Source organism: Oncorhynchus nerka, linkage group LG20 (genome assembly GCF_034236695.1).
Source record: "Oncorhynchus nerka isolate Pitt River linkage group LG20, Oner_Uvic_2.0, whole genome shotgun sequence".
In the NCBI taxonomy this organism is placed as follows: domain Eukaryota; kingdom Metazoa; phylum Chordata; class Actinopteri; order Salmoniformes; family Salmonidae; genus Oncorhynchus; species Oncorhynchus nerka.
The window spans coordinates 79,610,398-79,632,311 of record NC_088415.1 but is presented as its reverse complement, the minus strand read 5'-3'; the positions used below and the strand labels follow the sequence as shown (position 1 = coordinate 79,632,311).

General features: G+C 40.3%; 2 protein-coding genes across 3 annotated transcripts; one reads left to right on the top strand and one right to left on the bottom strand.

The window, feature by feature from the left end:
• The first annotated feature begins 3,701 nt into the window (after positions 1 to 3,701).
• Positions 3,702 to 6,837, top strand: LOC115101805 (tissue factor-like). Its single transcript, XM_029621275.2, has 6 exons — positions 3,702 to 3,971; positions 4,737 to 4,851; positions 5,062 to 5,255; positions 5,458 to 5,639; positions 5,779 to 5,947; positions 6,180 to 6,837. The coding sequence occupies exons 1-6, from the start codon at positions 3,899 to 3,901 to the stop codon at positions 6,329 to 6,331; spliced, it is 885 nt and encodes a 294-aa protein (XP_029477135.1). The 5' UTR covers positions 3,702 to 3,898; the 3' UTR covers positions 6,332 to 6,837.
• Positions 6,838 to 7,441: 604 nt separating this feature from the next.
• On the bottom strand, positions 7,442 to 21,845 carry LOC115103191 (ATP-binding cassette sub-family D member 3-like). Of its 2 annotated transcripts, none has more exons than XM_029623941.2 (22): positions 21,651 to 21,845; positions 21,007 to 21,043; positions 18,642 to 18,737; positions 18,390 to 18,478; positions 15,175 to 15,244; positions 14,637 to 14,734; positions 13,601 to 13,724; positions 13,332 to 13,388; positions 13,024 to 13,166; positions 12,834 to 12,903; positions 12,314 to 12,383; positions 12,077 to 12,174; positions 11,900 to 11,991; positions 11,203 to 11,297; positions 10,977 to 11,049; positions 10,809 to 10,872; positions 10,577 to 10,654; positions 10,324 to 10,479; positions 9,767 to 9,886; positions 9,407 to 9,511; positions 8,832 to 8,888; positions 7,442 to 8,629 (listed from the first exon to the last, which is right to left on the bottom strand). In XM_029623941.2, exons 1-22 carry the CDS (start codon positions 21,758 to 21,760, stop codon positions 8,552 to 8,554), a joined length of 1,980 nt encoding a protein of 659 aa, XP_029479801.1. In that variant the 5' UTR covers positions 21,761 to 21,845; the 3' UTR covers positions 7,442 to 8,551. The 2 variants fall into 2 exon arrangements, with proteins under 2 accessions (XP_029479801.1, XP_029479802.1); XM_029623942.2 differs by having other exon boundaries at positions 21,007 to 21,081; positions 21,651 to 21,716.
• Between the last annotated feature and the right edge of the window lie 69 nt (positions 21,846 to 21,914).

Here is a 21,914-nt window from a genome sequence, read left to right as displayed (position 1 = left end):
TCACTTAATACCATGCTGAATCTATCTGCTGAATCTATTCACTTAAAACCATGCTGAATCTATCTGCTGAATCTATTCACTTAATAACATGCTGAATCTATCTGCTGAATCTATTCACTTAATACCATGCTGAATCTATCTGCTGAATCTATTCACTTAATACCATGCTGAATCTATCTGATGAATCTATTCACTTAATACCATGCTGAATCTATCTGCTGAATCTATTCACTTAATACCATGCTGAATCTATCTGCTGAATCTATTCACTTAATACCATGCTGAATCTATCTGCTGAATCTATCTGCTGAATCTATTCACTTAATACCATGCTGAATCTATCTGATGAATCTATTCACTTAATACCATGCTGAATCTATCTGATGAATCTATCTGCTGAATCTATTCACTTAACACCATGCTGAATCTATCTGCTGAATCTATTCACTTAATAACATGCTGAATCTATTCACTTAATACCATGCTGAATCTATCTGCTGAATCTATTCACTTAATACCATGCTGAATCTATCTGCTGAATCTATTCACTTAATACCATGCTGAATCTATCTGCTGAATCTATCTGCTGAATCTATCTGCTGAATCTATCTGCTGAATCTATTCTCTTAATACCATGCTGAATCTATCTGCTGAATCTATTCACTTAATACCATGCTGAATCTATCTGCTGAATCTATTCACTTAATACCATGCTGAATCTATCTGCTGAATCTATTCACTTAATACCATGCTGAATCTATCTGCTGAATCTATTCACTTAATACCATGCTGAATCTATCTGCTGAATCTATTCACTTAATATCATGCTGAATCTATCTGCTGAATCTATTCACTTAATACCATGCTGAATCTATCTGCTGAATCTATTCACTTAATACCATGCTGAATCTATCTGCTGAATCTATTCACTTAATACCATGCTGAATCTATCTGCTGAATCTATTCACTTAATACCATGCTGAATCTATCTGCTGAATCTATTCACTTAATACCATGCTGAATCTATCTGCTGAATCTATCTGCTGAATCTATTCACTTAATACCATGCTGAATCTATCTGCTGAATCTATTCACTTAATACCATGCTGAATCTATCTGCTGAATCTATTCACTTAATACCATGCTGAATCTATCTGCTGAATCTATCTGCTGAATCTATTCACTTAACACCATGCTGAATCTATCTGCTGAATCTATTCACTTAATAACATGCTGAATCTATTCACTTAATAACATGCTGAATCTATTCACTCAATACCATGCTGAATCTATCTGATGAATCTATTCACTTAATACCATGCTGAATCTATCTGATGAATCTATTCACTTAATACCATGCTGAATCTATTCACTTAATACCATGCTGAATCTATCTGCTGAATCTATTCACTTAACACCATGCTGAATCTATCTGCTGAATCTATTCACTTAATACCATGCTGAATCTATCTGCTGAATCTATTCACTTAATACCATGCTGAATCTATCTGCTGAATCTATTCACTTAATACCATGCTGAATCTATCTGCTGAATCTATTCACTTAATACCATGCTGAATCTATCTGCTGAATCTATTCACTTAACACCATGCTGAATCTATCCGCTCACTCTCTCATGCACTAAATCACCCGCATTCGGCAATGTACAACTAAATATATCACAGGTTGGGTAACTTGTAGATTTAATTTATTTGTATTATTCTGAATTCATATCAGTGTACAGTACTTCAAAAATATTGCTGAAATAAGTCTGGACTGGAGTCCTTTTCTTGCCTTCGTAGACAGTTCTTAGAAATGCTCATTATGTTACTGTTTCATGTAACTAATTACAGTGGCAATAAAAGGTATGTGAACCCTTTGGAATTACCTGGTTTTCTGTATAAATTGGTCATAAAATTTGATAGGATCTTCGTCTAAGTCACAACAATAGACAAACACAGTCTGCTTAAACAAAACTAATAGCACACAAACAATGATACATTTTCATGTCTTTATTGAACACACCGTGTAAACAATCACAGTGCATGATGGGAAAAGTATGTAAACCCTTGGATAGAATAACTGGTTGACCCTCCTTTGGCAGCAACAACCTCAACTAAACATTTTCTGTAGTTGCGGATGGCTGGCTGAGCATCCTGCCCATACAACCTGTCAAGGCATTTACTGCCCATACAATCTGTCAAGGCATTTACTGTCCGTACAACCTGTCAAGGCATTTACTGTCCATACAACCTGTCAAGGCATTTACTGCCCATACAATCTGTCAAGGCATTTACTGTCCGTACAACCTGTCAAGGCATTTACTGTCCGTACAACCTGTCAAGGCATTTACTGTCCGTACAACCTGTCAAGGCATTTACTGTCCGTACAACCTGTCAAGGCATTTACTGTCCGTACAACCTGTCAAGGCATTTACTGTCCGTACAAACTGTCAAGGCATTTACTGTCCGTACAACCTGTCAAGGCATCTACTGTCCGCACAATCTGTCAAGGCATTTACTGTCCGTACAACCTGTCAAGGCATTTACTGTCCGTACAATCTGTCAAGGCATTTACTGTCCGTACAACCTGTCAAGGCATTTACTGTCCGTACAAACTGTCAAGGCATTTACTGTCCGTACAATCTGTCAAGGCATTTACTGTCCGTACAACCTGTCAAGGCATTTACTGTCCGTACAACCTGTCAAGGCATTTACTGTCCGTACAACCTGTCAAGGCATTTACTGTCCGTACAACCTGTCAAGGCATTTACTGTCCGTACAAACTGTCAAGGCATTTAATGTCCGTACAATCTGTCAAGGCATTTACTGTCCGTACATGGTCATCTGGATAGTAAAACTTGAACTGTAGCTTGCCATATATCGTAGCAGCGGCATGAATGGAGAGACATTGACATTTTAGACATTTGAGTCAATGTAAGATTTTCGATAGTCCTCTTTTGAAACTGTGGTCTTTAAATAACTTTGTGATTCCAGGTCATTCCAAAGGGTTCACATACCTTTTCTTGCCACTGTATATCCACAATATCACAACAATCCTACACTTCAGAAAGGCCTAGTTGACTCACAGCTTGTTCTCCTGATGGATACAGATTCAGTCATCAGAGAACTCTGTGTTTCAGTCACTGCTTTGGGATTTCAGGGTTTAGACTACTTTATGCTAATCTGTTTACAAGCAAATCTGGTTTCCCAAAACATTTCAGAACCAACTAATTGCTTTCGGTTCACAGTATGGTCAGAAATAGATTCTATCCCCTTCATCATAATGTTTCTTATCACAATTTGTCACAAACCATTTTGCAAGTACTTAAAAAAACAGTATTTGTATAATAGGTATTTATAGTTAAAACGAAATTTACTATTACATTGAAACTCATCATTCTAGTTATTTTAAGAACACAGTTTCAAAAGAGGACTATCAAAAATCTTACATGGACATTTTTTAAATTTGAGTCAATGTCTCTCCATTCATGCCGCTGCTACGATATATGGCAAGCTACAGGTAACGTTTTCCTATCCGGATGACCATGTACGGACAGCAAATGCCTTGACAGGTTGTATGGGCAGGATGCTCAGCCAGTGACAAACCAATGATGTATATGAACCGTTGGACAAAACCCAATGATCGATGACAGTTGTAAGGGAGGTGGAGCTATTGTTGAATGAGTCGTAACTAAAATTCCGACTGCTCGCAATTTAAATCTGGTAGGCTATAAAAACGAGGCACCAGCAACACTGTGAGAGCAGTTATCTAACAAACTTTGAAGTGTTATTTTTAGACGAACACTAGCAACACTGACTCAAGAGAGGACAATCAGCATTCATTATTCGTTTTCGATAGTAAGAGGCTACTGCTACTGCCCGTAACATTTTGGATTATGATGGATGTAAGGTCTTCTGTTCACTTTGGTGTTTCACTCTTATCGGTACTATTCACGATTGGAGCATCTGGTACGTTTTACTTATGGCTTATTATGAGTTCCATCTCAAACATTTAGCCTATTTTATTTTTTTATTTTTTTTACCCAAGGCTACCTAAATAGCCAGAGATTAAAATATTCCGCTGATTCTACATAAACATGTATGTTTATTCCATTGGCACCGTTTTTGCACTTCACATTGTAATATGCACAATTACGTAGCCCTGATGCTCAGTGGGAAATATGCGAGATATGTGCATTCAAATCGACATATGTAGGCTATAGATCCTATTTAATTTATAGGCTATACTTTGTGGATGATATCTTGATTTTTTTTATTAGGTTACAGTATCTGAGTTACAGAGGTACAATACTCTGGAATTCTTATCTTCACATTTGACAAAACATCAACATCCCTAAATAACATCCCTAAAGGGAAGACTGGTGAACCAAACTACTCAGTAATCTCCTCCATATAACCTAACTCTCACACACTGGCATGCACACACACAGTTCAACAAAACACTTTTTTTGTGTGATTACTGATCAATTAATTTAAAATTAGTCGTTTTTTTAACGTTTTAACAAACTTTTTAAAATGTTGTATTTATGTTTTGTTGTGGTATGGTTTTCATATAAGCCCTTGGTCTTCTAACCACACCTGCACACTGTTTTTTTTTTTTTTTGGGGGGGGTTGTATTTATCTGTTTTGTTGTCTATCAATTGTTTTCTTTGGCGCAAATCCATTTGACTAAACTAAATAACTAATCATGCCTTGTTTTTCCTGGGTTAACAGGGGAGGATTATTTCCCAGAGGCGCAGAATGTTAAATGGGTGTCCAATAACTTCAAGACTATTTTAACATGGGGCCCTGAACCTACCAACTACACATACACCGTTGAATTTTCTGAGTAAGTAGCCTACATCATGTCTCTGCAGAGTGTCTGCACTGTTCTGTTCATTACGTCATCGTTGAAAAAAACCACCCTGTCTGTACAAGCACAAATTGACCACTTTTATTGATGAATACCTTCCTTCATGTCAGCAGAATTAACTTAAAACTGAGTGTACAAACTGTACCTATCACAGTTCAAAGACTGTGTGTGTGTGTGTGTGTTCAGGGTCGGCAAGGATAGACAGAGAAAACCCTACTGCATTCGGAGCTCGGGGACAGAGTGCGACCTCACCAACGAGCTGCGGAACCTGGAGGAGACCTACTCTGCCGACGTCCTATCAGAACCCCTGCCTGGCGTGAACTCTGACCTTGTAGAGTTCCCCTACACCCGGGCCAAGAGGTTCTGCCCCTACAAAGACAGTGAGTGCTATTAGCTATTACAGTAATAAATACATTATTATTTTATTTATGCTCACACAGTAACAACCTGAGTCATTCAGCACCTTGTTATTGCATTGTAAAATAATGCCGTTATAGCATTAATTTATAAATGTTGATTTCACTGGAAATTCCCCAAATAAATTCTGTCTGTTGTCCCTAACTCGTCTGGTTCTCCTTTTAGCTCAAATAGGAGCACCAGGTTTCAACATCAAGCAGAGCGAAGACAAGACCAAGATGACACTCCACATACAGGACCCTCTCACTCCCATCTACAAAGATGACCAGCTGGTGACTATCAGAGACATCTTTAAGAATGACCTGAAGTACAACGTCGTATACAACAAAGCCGGGAGCACAGGAAAGGTGAGTTAAACAGTCACAGTCAATAGATTGTAAATGCATTGCTTATGATTCTATACCTGTTGATTCCCACCAATGACACAAAACAAACAGTGTGCGACTTGAGATAATATTGTATCTAACTGTAAACCTCTGTCCACAGAAAGAGACAATGTCAGACCTGAGAGATGTCGAGCTGAACAACCTGGATAAAGGAGAGAGCTACTGCTTCATGGTGGCAGCCTATATCCCTTCCCGCTCTGTGAAGAAGAGACATGGAGATTGGAGCAAGCCACAGTGCTCACCCAGAGAGAGCAAGACCATCTTTGAGGGTAAGGGACCCCACAATGCAAAGCACCTGGTATGTTGGAGTTGAGATGGGGTGGAAGGAATTTAAGGTGAAATTCAGTGTACTCAAATGTGTAGTGGATGGAGTAACTACAACAAATCTAGTCTATAAAGATAAACTGTAATTTGGGCAATAGTCCTTTTTACTATAGACTACAGTGTGTAGCAACTTCAAGAACTTCAAATAAATGAAGTATTCTTTCTCCCTTCTCTCAGAATTCCCCTTTGGTGTGATCGCAGGTGCCATCGCCATCATGCTGGCAATGCTCATCATCCTCACCACTCTAACCGTGGTGTGCTGCAAACGCTTCTGCTGCAACAAAAAAGAAACTGTGGACAAGGAGAACCTGCAGTTGAGTCCAGTGTAAAGGTTTGTGTGTGTATAGAGTACGTGTGTCTTATAAATAATGGTGCTTCACTAAATCAACCCTTTCAGGGGGAGGGAGCTGTGCTTCCAATAATTTAGCACAAATGTGTCTTAACACTGGAAATACATGAGGTCTGTGTTCACATTGCCTTTGTAAGTCTCATTATTAGCTGGTTCTTTTAAATGGGTAGATCATTTTTTACATGTCTTATTTATTTGTTTAATAATGTTGAACAAGTAAATTAGATGAATCCTTGAGAAATACATATTTTTTGCCACTATGTAGAAAAAAACAGTTAATTACTTCTCCACTTATTTATTTCAATCAATTTTATTCTGTTAAATATTTATTTTTTTATGTCTAATATGTTGATGTATAGTTCATGTTGAATGGGATTTGTCAATATTGTGTGCTGTTGGAACATGGATTTGGCACTTTTGGATGTGATCACTGTGGTGCATTGTGGTACTTTTAATGTTGTTTTACAAGTAAATGGATTGATATGAGTCAATTCTCATTTGTCTTTTATCTAACACTATCCCTGTGAAGGAAATTTGACTTACAGCGCCATCTAATGTCACCTTTGTATTACATTTGCCTTAAAATGATCTTAAATCATGTTTGAAACTGATGAGAAAAGGGGAAAGCCTTTTCATAGTGATTGATTGTAGCTTAATGCCTGCTTATCAGTTTATGACCCAGGGAAACATGGGAACACCCTGGCAGAGGGGTGACACCAGCCACATTGGCAACATGGTGCCAGAGACCCCCGAGACATGCCTTGGAGCAGGTCCAAGTAACGGGTGCAGCTCAATAAAAAAAATGACTGCCTCTTCTTCATCTGAATGGACTTAAATGCCACTGTAACCTATTCCTAGTTCCCCTATATTTTTCTTGCAAGGCAGAATAAGAGACATGGCAGAAGCTTTCTAGGGCATTTGCTTTCACCTGTCCAAATGTTTCAAGATCAGTGTGGAATCAGTGGCTGAATGAAAGGAGATAGGAAGCCACTTAATAGGTATTGGGATGCACAAACTATACTCTGATATCTAACAGAGAGAAGAACACAATGGGTAGTCTGCAGAACAGAAGACCCAGGGTTAAGAAATATATATTAATGAAATATTTATTTCTAGTTCAGCTCATAGCAATGGCATTTTAAATATCCTATGTTAACAAAAAGTACCAGGTCCTCAATCCCCTTTTACAAAATAATCAAAGCTAAATTAAGTACAGTGTAAAGTAACTACAGTGCAGTACCTTCCAAATTGAGGCAGCCGCTGAGGGTTTATACTATAAGAGACAAAACATTTTTTTTGCGTACATGTATGTACTACAATTGACATATTTGGACTAGCTATGCTTAATGTCATTTACAGTTACTGGCTTCATGAAAGAAGAATGCACTTCAGTGTTTCAACAAACAGCACTAAACAAACATTTAATTCAAAACTTGACATTAAAACTGACCATTTTAAATAATGAAAAACAATGCAATATTAACAGAAATAAAATTTAAACATACAATCAGTAAGGCTAGTTTTCTTAGTACATTATTTGCGTCATATACAATTAAAACTCACTACACGCACGTCCTTAAAGGTAGACTCTGCAATATGACATCATCATACACAGCGGGGCGGCTTCCAGTTCTAAACAGAATTCAGGAAGAGCCAATATGGTCATTCTTGGCAGAATTCAATCTGCCCTCAGGAAGAGCCAATATGGTCAGTCTTGGCAGAATTCAATCTGCCCTCAGGAAGAGCCAATATGGTCATTCTTGGCAGAATTCAATCTGCCCTCAGGAAGAGCCAATATGGTCAGTCTTGGCAGAATTCAATCTGCCCTCAGGAAGAGCCAATATGGTCAGTCTTGGCAGAATTCAATCTGCCCTCAGGAAGAGCCAATACGGTCAGTCTTGGCAGAATTCAATCTGCCCTCAGGAAGAGCCAATGCGGTCAGTCTTGGCAGAATTCAATTGTTTTGTTTATTTCTGCAAGCAGGAAGTGTACCCTGCTCTGTATGATGTCATATTGTGGACTCTACCTTTAATCTAATACAGGTTTAGCTATTTCTCTCTTGACATTGAGCTCCCAGTCTTCATACCATTGCATAACATTTTAATATGTTAGGACTTGACTTCTCTGTTCCCTATGCTTCATGTAGTGCAGAATTACTTAGGACCATCTATGTGAGCAATAATTAGCTGTGGTGAGGTCGTTATGACCCAAACGCAATTGTTTCCTGGGTGATGGCTTTGAACTCATAGTTTCCCCTTCCGTCCATGTGCAGGTAGTACTGGAGAAGAGACAGAAATCACTGGTTAGAAGGTGTCCTTTTAGATATTTGGAACGTATTTTAATCTATATAAAATATATATAAACAAGTAAACTCTCAGAATTGAAAAAGGACAAAAGAACAGGGCTTTAGTATTCACCTGCATTTGACTATTATATGCACAGTCATTTTATGTTTCATCGTTCGGTGTGAAAGGACTTACCTCATGGTGCTTCCACAAAGACTTCCTGTGAGAAACTGTGAACAACGTGATGCCCACCTGGGGAAAGGTACATATGACATCCTATAAGCTCGGAAAACACTTTCTCAGTCTCCTGTAAGTGTATTTTTTATTTAACTAGGCAAATCAGTTTACAAATTATTTTTACAATGACGGCCTACCAAAAGGCCTCCTGAGGGGAAGGGGGCTGGGATTAAAAATAGGACAAAACACACATCACGACAAGAGAGACACCACAACACTACATAAAAAAAGACCTAAGACAACAACATAGCATGTCAGCAACACAAGAAAACACAGCATGGTAGCAACACAAGATGGCAGCAACACAACATGGTACAGACATTATTGGGCACAGACAACAGCACAAAGGGCAAGAAGGTAGAAACAATAACACATCACATCAAGTTACCATGCATCAGTTTCCTTGGATCTTTTTCATTCCTCTTTCACAATGTGCACATAAATAATAGATTTTTAAATAATCATCATTATATTGACAAAATGGCCTATTTAATGTATAATCTTCATTAATAGTCCACGGTGTTGTATCTTACCGTCCTACAGTGGCTGTAGATGAAGTCCTCCACATCTACACTCACAGCACTGGTGCACTCATCCAGAATGGCAAACTGGGGTTTGTGGTAGAACAGACGGGCCATCTAGATACCAGAGAGAGAGAGAGTGAGTAAGTGAGTGAGAGAGAGAGAGAAAAAGAGTGTCCAATCAATGAAAAGCTACATTTACCCATTTTACAGCCATATGTGCTTGTAAAATGGTCTTAAACGTCATGGCAACATAAATGGAGTGAAGTGCTATGCAGCTAGCAGAATTCGTCTGGCATAGAAAGAGACAAAACAGCTACACATGTCTACACTATTCTCTGTTGTTTTTTTAGGAAATGAGCAGTGACTTACAGCCATCCTCTGTTTCTCTCCTCCACTGAGGACGTCCATCCAGTCCTGGACCGTGTCCCAGCTGCCCTCCCGCTCCAGGATGTGACCAAGCTGGACATTGTCCAGGTACTCCTTCAGCACCTGTTCCCCAGCACAACACACACACACACACACACACACACACACACACACACACACACACAAAGACACAGAGACGCACAGATAAGTACAAACAAGCCAGTATACCACACTGTCAGCAAACAGCATGCATAGCTTTGTGTTATACTCAGACATACCACACCCTACTGAGAGAGGCCACGTACAGTACACTGTTCTTTCTTCATTTTTTAAATTGTACCTTTATTTAACTAGGCAAGTCAGTTAAGAACAAATTCTTATTTTCAATGACGGCCTTGGAACAGTGGGTTAACTGCCTGTTCAGGGGCAGAATGACAGATTTGTACCTTGTCAGCTCAGGGGTTTCATGAGAAGCATTACAATCATTGGTCCAGAAAAAGACTGCTGTGATTGAATATATGATCCAGTAATGAGCTGATGTGATTAGATAGTTAGTCTACCTTATCAAAGGTGCCCTTCCTCCTCTGGTCCTCCACTGTATCTGGGTAGATCACCTGATCCCTCAGAGAGCCCAGGGTCATGTATGGCCTCTGGGGAACATAGAAGAGTTTCCCTCGCTCAGGTTTGGTGAGACGGCCACCAAACAGAGGCCAGAGCTGAGAAACAGACACATCCATTACTACTCATGAATGTAAAACAGTCAACACTACAGCAACATAACAGGCTTTTTCAGCAATTGTTGATTCCTCATACCTCTCCCAGGACTCTGAAGAGTGAGCTCTTCCCACAGCCGTTGGGGCCACACACCAAGACGTTTGTCCCTGACGTCACCTTAGGTTAGCAGGGGATGGGAAGGCACAGTACAGCCGTCTGCACTTACAGATTAAACAGTCCCTCAACCGTCTAAAGTCTAGTCTATCGATTTCATGAATTGTATAAATTGGTTCAGTACGGAGTTGCTCCTAGGTAGGATTGAGATACTCACCTCAAAGCTGAGGTCTTTGATAAGAATGTCCCCATTGGGTGTTGCAAGGGGTGTATGCTCAAACCTGAGACACAAGTACAACGTCAAACCAGGTAGTACCTACTTTCATTAAGCATGTTAATCATGTTTATTCTATTGCTATAATACATGTGTCTGTCAGACACATACTTAATAATCTTGTCTTTGTGGATGATTTCACCACTTCCTGGGACCAAGGTGATTCTATCTTGTAATTCACCATCTGAAAATGTGACAAAAGAAATCGAAAGCAATCATCTCTCACATCAACTAGTAAAATATTGTCATGTTCCTGCATAAGAGTACTACAACATGAGACTGCTATCCAACAACAATAATATAATCAATACATCATCAGGGAACATGCAGCGGGCACCTCTTCCTCCCTGTTGAGAGACCATGGTCCTCTCGTATTTCCCAGAGTTCAGCTCTTTCAGGACTTTCATGATCTCGGTGATGCGAGCTGTGAACCTGTAGGGGGACAGCAGGGGTCAGTGAGGAGGGGACAGCAGGGGTCAGAGAGGAGGGGACAGCAGGGGTCAGAGAGGAGGGGACAGCAGGGGTCAGAGAGGAGGGGAGAGCAGGGGTCAGAGAGGAGGGGAGAGCAGGTGTCAGTGAGGAGGGGAGAGCAGGGGTAAGTGAGGAGGAGGCAGCAGGGGTCAGTGAGGAGGAGGCAGCAGGGGTCAGTGAGGAGGGGACAGCAGATGGAGGGAAAGAAGAACAAGTGGAGCAATCTCAGAACATTAAAACAGTGAACAATATAACTGGTCCCAGATCTGTTTGTATTCTTACCGTCTCCATTGCTGTCATTATCAGGCCAAACAGTCTAGCCTAACAGCAATCTTCAAATATGAACATTAATGAGTTTGAGGAGAACAGAGGATTGGATCCTAATTTGATAACCCCCACAACTATACAAATATTGGAACTCTATCGCAATAACTGACAGGGAGTTGACATGATAGCACAAACAGACTGACATTCAGACTACCAGTGAACCACCAAACCATTGAACCACCGAACCAATGAACCATTGCACCAATTGTGAGATAAGAGCATTGTGTATGACTGACCCAGAGAGCCTGCTCATCTCTCTGCCAGCCAGGACGATTCTGCCCAGGGCCTGAGACATGCTCAGCAACATACGCCCACTCTGGTAATAGTCCTGAATGAGAACGAGGGAGGAGACACAGGGACGTTAGGATCTCAACCATCCAGAACACAGACACACACACTCTGTCTCTCTTCACCTCTAGCAGCTCAGCGTGGGTACTGCGTAGGTGGCGTGGGTGGGTGTGGTTCAGGAACGGCCTGCTCACCACCAGGTACCCCACAACAGTGGCAATATCTACAGAGATGGGGAAAACCACAAGTAGTTCATTCAGCTATTGTCAGTTAATTTGGCTATATTATCTTAATTCGGATGAGAGAAGATAAGTAAAGCAATTGGTAACAAACTTCAAATCAAAGATATGACAAGTTCTCACACTTTGCAATGATGCTGTCCACGAAACCAGTTGAAAAGCGGAAGACAATGAAATTGTGCAAATGATCCACCTAGCGGTAAAAGGGAATGCAACGTGAGACATTGTATATGCACTGCAGTATAGATATTCTGTGATACCACAGGTCATTTTATTTGGCCGCCCAACTTTTTTTACATTTTTATGTTGGGTACATAAGACTGTAAAACCCCCCAGCAAATCAGCTCCAAGTGATTTTAATTCTGGGAATCTGTTCCAAAGTATTCCCACGCATAATAGAAAGATATGTGTGATCGTATACAAATGTGAACACGGTTTGAAATGATTATGTCTTAGTCAAATGTTAAATCTGTTTGGGCTTCTTGCGGTCAGTTTGCAGTCTACAAATTATTTGAAATTATATTCTGTCCCCCTGACCATCCACCCAAGAAAAAAATCATCCTCAGGCTGAATCTAGTTGGTGATCCCATCCATAGTAAGTCAACTACTGCCACTGATACATTTAAAGCCCCTGCCCTCTCACCAGTTTCTGGAAGGTAGAGTGAATGGTCTGTTTCTCCCTCAGGTTTCCATTGTAGAAGGCAATTTCTTCACTGTGGGAAACAAAATATTAAACCTTTAATTTTTCACAGTAAAAAAAGAACATGAAACAGAAATTCTTTGTCTAAAAAAAGAAGAGAGGAACAGTGGTAAGGAGAGGTGTCCCGACTGACCTGTTGGTGATTAGGCGTGAGTTGACGAATCGGTACTCTCCCTCGTATCTCTGCTCCATCACCGTCATCTTGCCGATGGGCCGCCGCAGACGTGTCAGGATGAGCCCAGAGAACACCAGGTAGCCTATCATACAGGCAGGACCCTGAGGGGGAGAGGAAAGTAGAATAGAGACGTTAGAAACTCTATTCTGCTGTAAGGATGCATTGGAGATTATCATGGTCATTCTTTCAATTTAAACTACATAAGACTAACTGTAGGACAATTCCAGAGATCCATAGAAGGCTACATTAGACAAAGCAAGACTCACCTGTGGCCCGATGGCCGAGGTCAACTTGAAGATGTACAGACCAATGTCCAATAGAGGCTGAAGGGACAGAAAACCTGTCTGATTATCATAGGTTCAGTGTACTGTCAATAGCGGTAGATTGTATCAGGCTTTGAGCAGCATTAGTTGTCTCTACAACAGAGGGATTTTTTAATAGCCTGGTTGAACCCGACTGAATTCTGCACTAACCATTGTTTCATTTGAGTGCAGAATTCGGTCTAGTTTATCCAGGCTATTTAAGTGCAGGTTACCTTGCTGATGTTGGAGTAGAGGTCCACTACACTGTTACAGAACCTCTCAACGTCCTGGGTCAACAGCTGGTCGGGGTTACCGATGCGGTTGTCCAGGTTACCAATCTTATAGTACGTGTAACCTCTGGAGGATGGTGTGGTGAAAACATGAAACAGGATTTGGCAGGTGGGTTATGTATTTTCTATCACTGCATTTATGAAGTCATTGTTCATTACACCATTGTAACAGGGTCACTACACTGTAAGTACCTATTGCATTGTGGCTATGAAATTTGTAAGATGAAAGAGGATCAAGGCAAAACCCTTCCAAACTAGCTCTATTTCTAAAGGGCTAATCCACTGGGTTATATACGAACTAGAGACAGCGTCCAGAATGGCGTTTTCAGCGTAATCAACTTAAGTTTGCATACACTGTTTCTGGTTGCTGCCATCTTTCTATATTCGTTTTTACTGGGACAACTATACCTGCGCACTAGCGCTCAGTGCGCACTGGACAGACAGCAAGCAGTACCACACGAACATGCTCCGGGAACTCTGCCAGAGTGTGCCAAGAACGTGGACAGCTACACAAACCAACCGGCACATCCCCTGGCCAACTGGGCTCAGCATGAATAAAATGTTTCCATATCTTCGGCTGTGAGTGTTGAAAAAGAAAAATCGTCTTCAGTGACAATTAAGTGAATAATTCAATGGTAGTTTTGTGCACAAAGGTGATGACATAAGTGTCTTATTAAGAATTTTCAAATGTGACTTCTCTATGGGGCCGTCTATGGGAATTGCTTTCTGGGCCGGACTTCAGTTAAACTGCAATAACGAAGCTGTCATCTGGGCACAGCCGAACGTGTGCTTCCAGTCCAGAACCCGGGACCTGAGCTAATCTAGTCATCCAGAAACAAATCTCCCGCTACGTGATTTGGGTTGGATGCAAATGTTAATGTCTTTCACAAGAGACAAGCTAAGGGCAGACAAACAGATGTTCTCTCAGAAGTAATATTCTGCAAGAAGTAGGGCTGGGAATGTGATCAACAGGACTTACTGTAGGTACTCATCATAGAGGTGCTTGGTGAGTCGAACCCGGCAACAGAGCTTCAGTTCATTCAAACCCAGCTTGAGGAAGTTGTTAACCAGCGAGATCTGAAACAGGCAAACAGGCCATAATAGCAGTCTCATTTAAAAGCAGTGCATTACATTTTATAGTGCGAGTATACCACTCAATTGGAATGTGTGCACTGAGTAAATAATCATAAACACCTCATAAAACCTCTAATAAATATAGGCCAGGGATCACAAGTCTGTTATCAGGCAGTTTTAGTATTGACCAAAAACACACACAAACGCTCTCCCCATTGGGCACAGTACTAATACTAACGTAAACCACCATTCCCAAATCATGAGGTTAACTGTAAGTTCATTAGTTTATTATCAAATATATTGCATTGAGAAAGTGTAATGTGTAGAATTACACATTATAATGTTAGTTATATAATCATATATTTTGTTTTTATCTACGGGTAGTAGAGACAATTAAGACAACAAATTAACCACAAAAATAGAAGTATGAAAGTTGCACTTACAAATGGCATGACTTTTATAAAGTTGAACAAGAGTCTCTTGAAATCTTTTGTTGAACGACCAATAATTGCACTGCAAACCAACATCCACAAAGTGAATACACTCACAATGTCACATACAGGGCAAAAGTGGGGTCATTCTACATTGTAAACCAAAGGTGTCTGTTTTTTCAGTGTTTCTTAGCGCACAGAAAAACCCAACACTGGAAGAGCTAGATTGTCCGCACCTTAAAGAGCCACTGAACACGCCAATTGGCGCGTGTGTTTTTCTGTCATTAGAAAAACTTGTTTTCAGTCTTGGAGGTGGATTTCCTAACCGATTCCGCATTTGGTTTATGATGTTTGTCCCTCATGAGACACTGTAGACCGAGAAGCCTATTTCACTTCGTCAAAATACCCAGCATGAATTGTTTTTATTTCACCTTTATTTAAATAGGCCATGGTGGCGAAGTAATTACAATATAGCAATTAAAACACTGGAATGGTAGATGTGCAGGAGATACTGGGGTGCAAAAGAGCAAGATAAATAAATAAATACTGTATGGGGATGAGGTAGTTGGATGGGCTATTTACAGATGGGCTATGTACGGTTGGGTGCTGCTATGGTGACCAGTGAGCTGAGATAAGGTGGGGCTTTACCTAGCAAAGACTTATAGATGACCTGGAGCCAGTGGGTTTGGCGACGAACATGAAGCGAGGGCCAGCCAACAAGAGCATACAGGTCGCAGTGGTGAGTAGTATATGGGGCTTTGGTGACAAAACCGATGGCACCGTGATAGACTGCATCCAATTTGCTGAGTAGAGTGTTGGAGGCTATTTTGTAAATGACATCGCCGAAGTCGAGGCTCGGTAGGATAGTCAGTTTTACAAGGGTATGTTTGGCAGCATGAGTGAAGGATGCTTTGTTGCGAAATAGGAAGCCGATTCTAGATTTCATTTTGGAATGGAGATGCTTAATGTGAGTCTGGGGAAGGAGAGTTTACAGTCTAACCAGACACCTAGGTATTTTTAGTTGTCCACATATTCTAAGTCAGAACCATCCAGAGTAGTGATGCTGGACGGGCGGGCAGGTGCTGGTAGCGATCGGTTGAAGAGCATGCATTTAGTTGTACTTGCATTTAAGAGCAGTTGGAGACCACGGAAGGCATTGAAGCTCGTCTGGGGGTTAGTTAACACAGTGTTCAAAGAAGGGCCAGATGTATACAGAATGGTATCGTCTGAGTAGAGGTGGATCAGAGAATCACCAACAGCAAAGAGCGACATCATTGATGTATACAGAGAAAATCTAAGATAACTCAAGAAATGTATCATTAATTGACGTTTTTGCCGAGGATGCTTTAGTTGCGCAATTTTACATCTTGCTATGGTGTTTGGTGCAGTAGTTCTCAAGTAAAAAAAATTGCATGACGTGTTGTCTTATGTAAACAGTCGGCGCTGCTGAGCAAGTCTGCCTCACACGCTATGCTATTGTATAGAGAGCAATCACTGCAGCTGTTCACCCCATGTTAGTGGGCAAATGGACATCGCCAATTTAAATCCTAAACTTAATTAACCCGATGTGACGCAGAAATGTTACAAACTCTGAGATGAGATTGACTTTATTATCCAAATGACCCTATTTACACTTTGTAGTAGATTTTGACACTAGAATACCTGCTCCTGACTCATATCGATGCCACATAGGCCGTTATCAAAGGGATTAGTTGCTTTCAAAGGCAGTCGCTCTTTAAACTGACCCAGCTAGTTAGGCGAGAGTGAGTCACTGGATCTTGAAAAAGGCTATCACCCTGATCAATTACTGAACATTGGAAAAAGCCACTGGTAAAAGGTGAACACAGCAGGATGAGGAGTGCAAATAAAGTCTCATTAATAAGTTGGGCCAGTCTAGTCCTGTAGGGCTGCCAGGATCAAATGTCTGTCGATATTTCCACCCCAAACACAAAATGAAACCCGCTCTAGAAAATAACCATGATTATGTTAATAACTGACTAGAAGGTAAATACACCATTTCAAATATTTTAAAGCCTGCAACCCTTCATGACCAGTGATGCCCACAAAAGCAATTAAACCACAACAACAATACACAAGTGAATTCATAAGCACTTAATCATATTCTGCTTTCAGGCACCCCAAGCAGAAAAGTATTCCATGCAAATGGACACTGGTATGGCAGCAATATAGTAATAAAAGCGCTTCTTGAAAAGATTGACATCTCTGCTAATTATTCCACTGTGGAGGAATTAAGAGATGATTATAACCTGTCAAATATGATAAATAACCATTTTGCAAAGCTATGTTGAAATTGCTACTGGCAATGCTGGTGTGCTAGGGTTTTCTATGGAGTCCTACCTCTAGGGCTGGGCGATATAGCCTGAAAAATCACATCTTGATTTATTCAAAGTCATGAGCGATTCATATCTTTATTTTTTTACGTTTTCTCTTAAACTTTGTTGAACAATTAAAAAGGTCAATACACTGCATTTCAAACAGTCAGGAATAATCTAATGAATTCAGGGCTTGGAAAAGTATACCTAGGCTAAATATAAGCCTTCTACAACAATAAGACCCACTAATAATTGTATTATTTTAGCCTGCTTTTGTTGCAATAACCACTGATCTGGCTTTCAAGTCCGTCTATGAAAATGACATTTTTGTTACAAATTGAACAGTAACCATGCATAATGCACATTCACTAATAATGATTAACTTCTTGTAGCAGGCATTATAGAAAATGAACACAGGTCTCATAAATACTCTCTGAAGCACAAGTCCAAATGCTAGTGAGTAGCCAGCTAATCTTTATTTTTAAAGTCTAGCCAACTTGGATCTATTTGCTTATAAATGCGTATTTTTATGCTCATTGCACATTCATAAAACACAGACTAGACAACAGTATGTGGCTAAAATTCTGCAGAGGCGGTAGGTGGTACTGCAATGCCGCGTGCAACAGAAATTGAGCATTTATTTTCCACATGTTCATTGATACTCTCGTCTTAGTAGGGTCTCCTCTGTTCTACATTTTGGCAGTTGAGAAAAAAAAGGGTATCGTTAGAAAATATAATTTATTCTCTAAAACAGTAAAATAATGTCTCTAAGCGTTTCGGTGTCCATAAGACTGATTATGTTGGACCAAACCTCAAATACCGAGTTTTTGCGATACAGGCATTTGGAACATCGACCTGAAACATTAATTAGATATATCGCCCAGCCCTACCTACCTCTCGATCATGGTGCCATTCTGGATCATCCACACATCACAGTAGGTTCTGGCCACCAGCATGGCAGCGATGAGGAGACAGTATCCTGACTGTAGAGAGGTAGATTACCAGAAATAGGTCAACACAAGTGATCGGGAGATGTGTTGAGATGTTACACAATACACTTCCTTACATTAAGTGAAATGTAATTCCAATCAAGATGAAAATGTTGGAGTGCATTCAAAGTCATCAAGTTTGTAGAAGAGCTCTTACCTCTTTGCAGAACACTCCAGGAACCATGATCTTCACTATCTTCAGGATACGTGCAAAGAACACCTTGTCCACCACCGTCCTTTCCTTCTTGGCCTCCTGACACACATCATACCAAACATTTACAGATTAATCTGAAAAATAAACCCCTTCAAATCTCACCAGCTCAGTCCTACATGGTTAATCTGGTAACGGCATGTGGATATTGACATTATTGCCAAAATGTTGTCCCTTGGTGTGGTAAGACAGGGGTCCCAAACTTCTTCCAGCATTGGGGAAGATCCCACGCAAGTGCCATGTCCATTTCTATGGACACATGCACTGCTCATAACACAAACTGTTCACATCCCTCGTTGGTGGAAAGAATTTCACAGGTCTCAAGCTTATTTCCTGCAATTCTATGCAATTTGACCAGGGGCACAAAGAACCTTCAGCAGTTTTAAAGCACATTGTCTTTCAATTCTATACATTTTGGCATATGTTATATGTATTCATGTGATATTTGAGTGACTAAAAAATGACAACACTATCTATGGGTTAAAGTTTTTTTATTTTTTATGTTAGATGACATGGTCTAGTTGATCTGGACATTTCTGACAAGTTATAAATAGCTCTCTAAGGTACACAATGACTAACATGACAATAGGAACTGATGATGCACTACCCAATGTCGAAATTGCACCTTGTGCATTCTACTATTACAACTTTTAAGAGTAAGTTTAAAGCCGGACTAAGTTTCTAAAACAAATAAATACATTTTATATATATATATACAAGTACCCGTCAAAAGTTTGGACACACCTACTCATTGCAGGGTTCTTCTTTATTTTTACGATTTTCTACATTGTAGAATAATAGTGAAGACATCAAAACTATGAAATAACATATATGGAATCATGTAGTAACCAAAAAAGTGTTATACAAATCCAAATATATTTTATATTTGAGATTCTTCAAAGCAGCCACCCTTTGCCTTGATGACAGCTTTGCACACTCTTGGCATTCTCTGAACCAGATTCATGAGGTAGTCACCCAGAAAGCATTTCAATTAACAGGTTTGCCTTGTTAAAAGTTAATTTGTGGAATTTCTTTCCTTTTTAATGCGTTTGAGCCAATCAGTTGTGTTGTGACAAGGTAGAGGTGGTATACAGAAGATAGCCCTATTTGGTAAAAGATCAAGTCCATATTATGGCAGGAACAGCTAAAATAAGCAAAGAGAAACGACAGTCCATCATGACTTAAAGACATGAAGGTTAGTCAATCCAGAACATTTGAAGAACTTTGAAAGTTTCTTCAAGGGCAGTTGCAAAAACCATCAAGCGCAATGATGAAACCGGGCTCTCATGAGGACCACCACAGGAAAGGATGACCCACAGTTACCTCTGCTGCAGAGGATAAGTTCATTAGAGTTACCTGCTTCAGAAATTGCAGCCCAAATAAATGCTTCACAGAGTTCAAGTAACAGACAAATCTCAACATCAACTGTTCAGAGGAGACTGCGTGAATCAGTCCTTCATGGTCGAACTGCTACAAAGAAACCACTACTAAAGAACACCAATAAGAAGAAGAGACTTGCTTGGGCCAAGAAACACGAGCAATGGATGTTAGACTGGTGTACATCTGTCCTTTGGTCTGAAGAGTCCAAATTTGAGTTTTGGTTCCAACCGCCGTGTCTTTGTGAGACGCAGAGTAGGTGAACGGATGATCTCCACATGTGTGGTTCCCACCGTGAAGAATGGAGGAGGTGGTGTGATGGTGCATTGCTGGTGACACTGTCAGTGATTTAGAACTCAAGGCACACTTAACCAGCATTGCTACCACAGCATTCTGCAGCAATACGCCATCCAAACTGGTTTGCGCTTATTGGGATTATCATTTGTTTTTCAACAGGACGATGACCCAACACACCTCCAGGCTGTGTAAGGGCTATTTGACCAAGGAGAATGATGGAATGCTGCATCAGATGACCTCGCCTCCACCCCAATTGAGATGGTTTGGGATGAGTTTGACCACAGAGCGAAGGAAAAGCAGCCAATAAGTGCTCAGCATATGTGGGAACTCCTTCAAGACTGTTGGAAAAGCATTCCCGGTGAAGCTGGTTGAGAGAATGCCAAGAGTGTGCAAAGCTGTCATCAAGGCAAAGGGTGGCTACATTGAAGAATCCCAGATATAAAATATATTTTGATTTGTTTAACAACTTTTTGGTTACTACATGAGTCCATATGTTATTTCATAGTGGATGTCTTCACTATTATTCTACAATGTAGAAAATTGTAAAAAGAAAGAAAGAAAATACTATGGTAAGAGAGATTTCAACATTGAGTGTTTACAACTCAGTTGGTAATATTTCCTGAATACAAACACTTACATCTTTGCTCAACTGTAGTTCTGATGATCTTTTCACCCTAAACATAAAACAGTAAATGAAGCCAATCAATGGTACCTAAAGACACACAACACACACATATTACTTTGTTAGCTAGACCTTGGAATCCTGACCACCCAGCTATGAAAGGCAATTCAATCATAGTCCCCCAGGACCTGAGTGTCAGTAGAGAAAATGTATTCCATAAACTACTAGCTACCTAAAAGTGTTAAAACAAAACAGAAATCTCTGATTCAATGTCATCATACTGCAACTTGTCTCAGTTACATTTTGTCTGACAAATGCCGCGTTCAAAAATACTGGGAACTCGGAAATCTCCGAATTAAGTGCGTTAGAAACAACTGTGAATTCGGCACACAAAAAAAACGATCTCCAGCTGGGAAAATCGTTTAGAACGGTCATCCAACTCGGGAAATCGCGATTCTTTCTAGAGCTCCGACTTTCCGACCTGAAGATCACTGACGTCATGATTTGACCTCTTACTTTCCCCTAGTTCCCAGTTGTTTTCAACGCGACATTACTAGCTAGCCAATGTTGTTGGCTACATCAGTTTAGCATTATGATGGGCAGTCATCTAGCTAATCTTACTTTAGCTACGAAATAGTTGTCAAGTTTAACTTAGTTACCCATTTATCTTGTCAGCATGTCTTTTCCTCTTGAGAAGATACAAGGCAACGATTGTGGCGCCTGCTACAGTGCAGTTCTTAGCTGTAAAGTATTTACTGATCGCCGCCATGTTTTCATCTGTCGACCGACCAAAGAAGTAACGAGATGCATGCTGGGGTAGCTACCTGGCTGGCGTGCTAGCATAATGAGCTATATGGTGCAACATTTCAGTATATCAGACAAATGCAATGCACACATCGTATGAATAAACTGTTTTAGCCAAG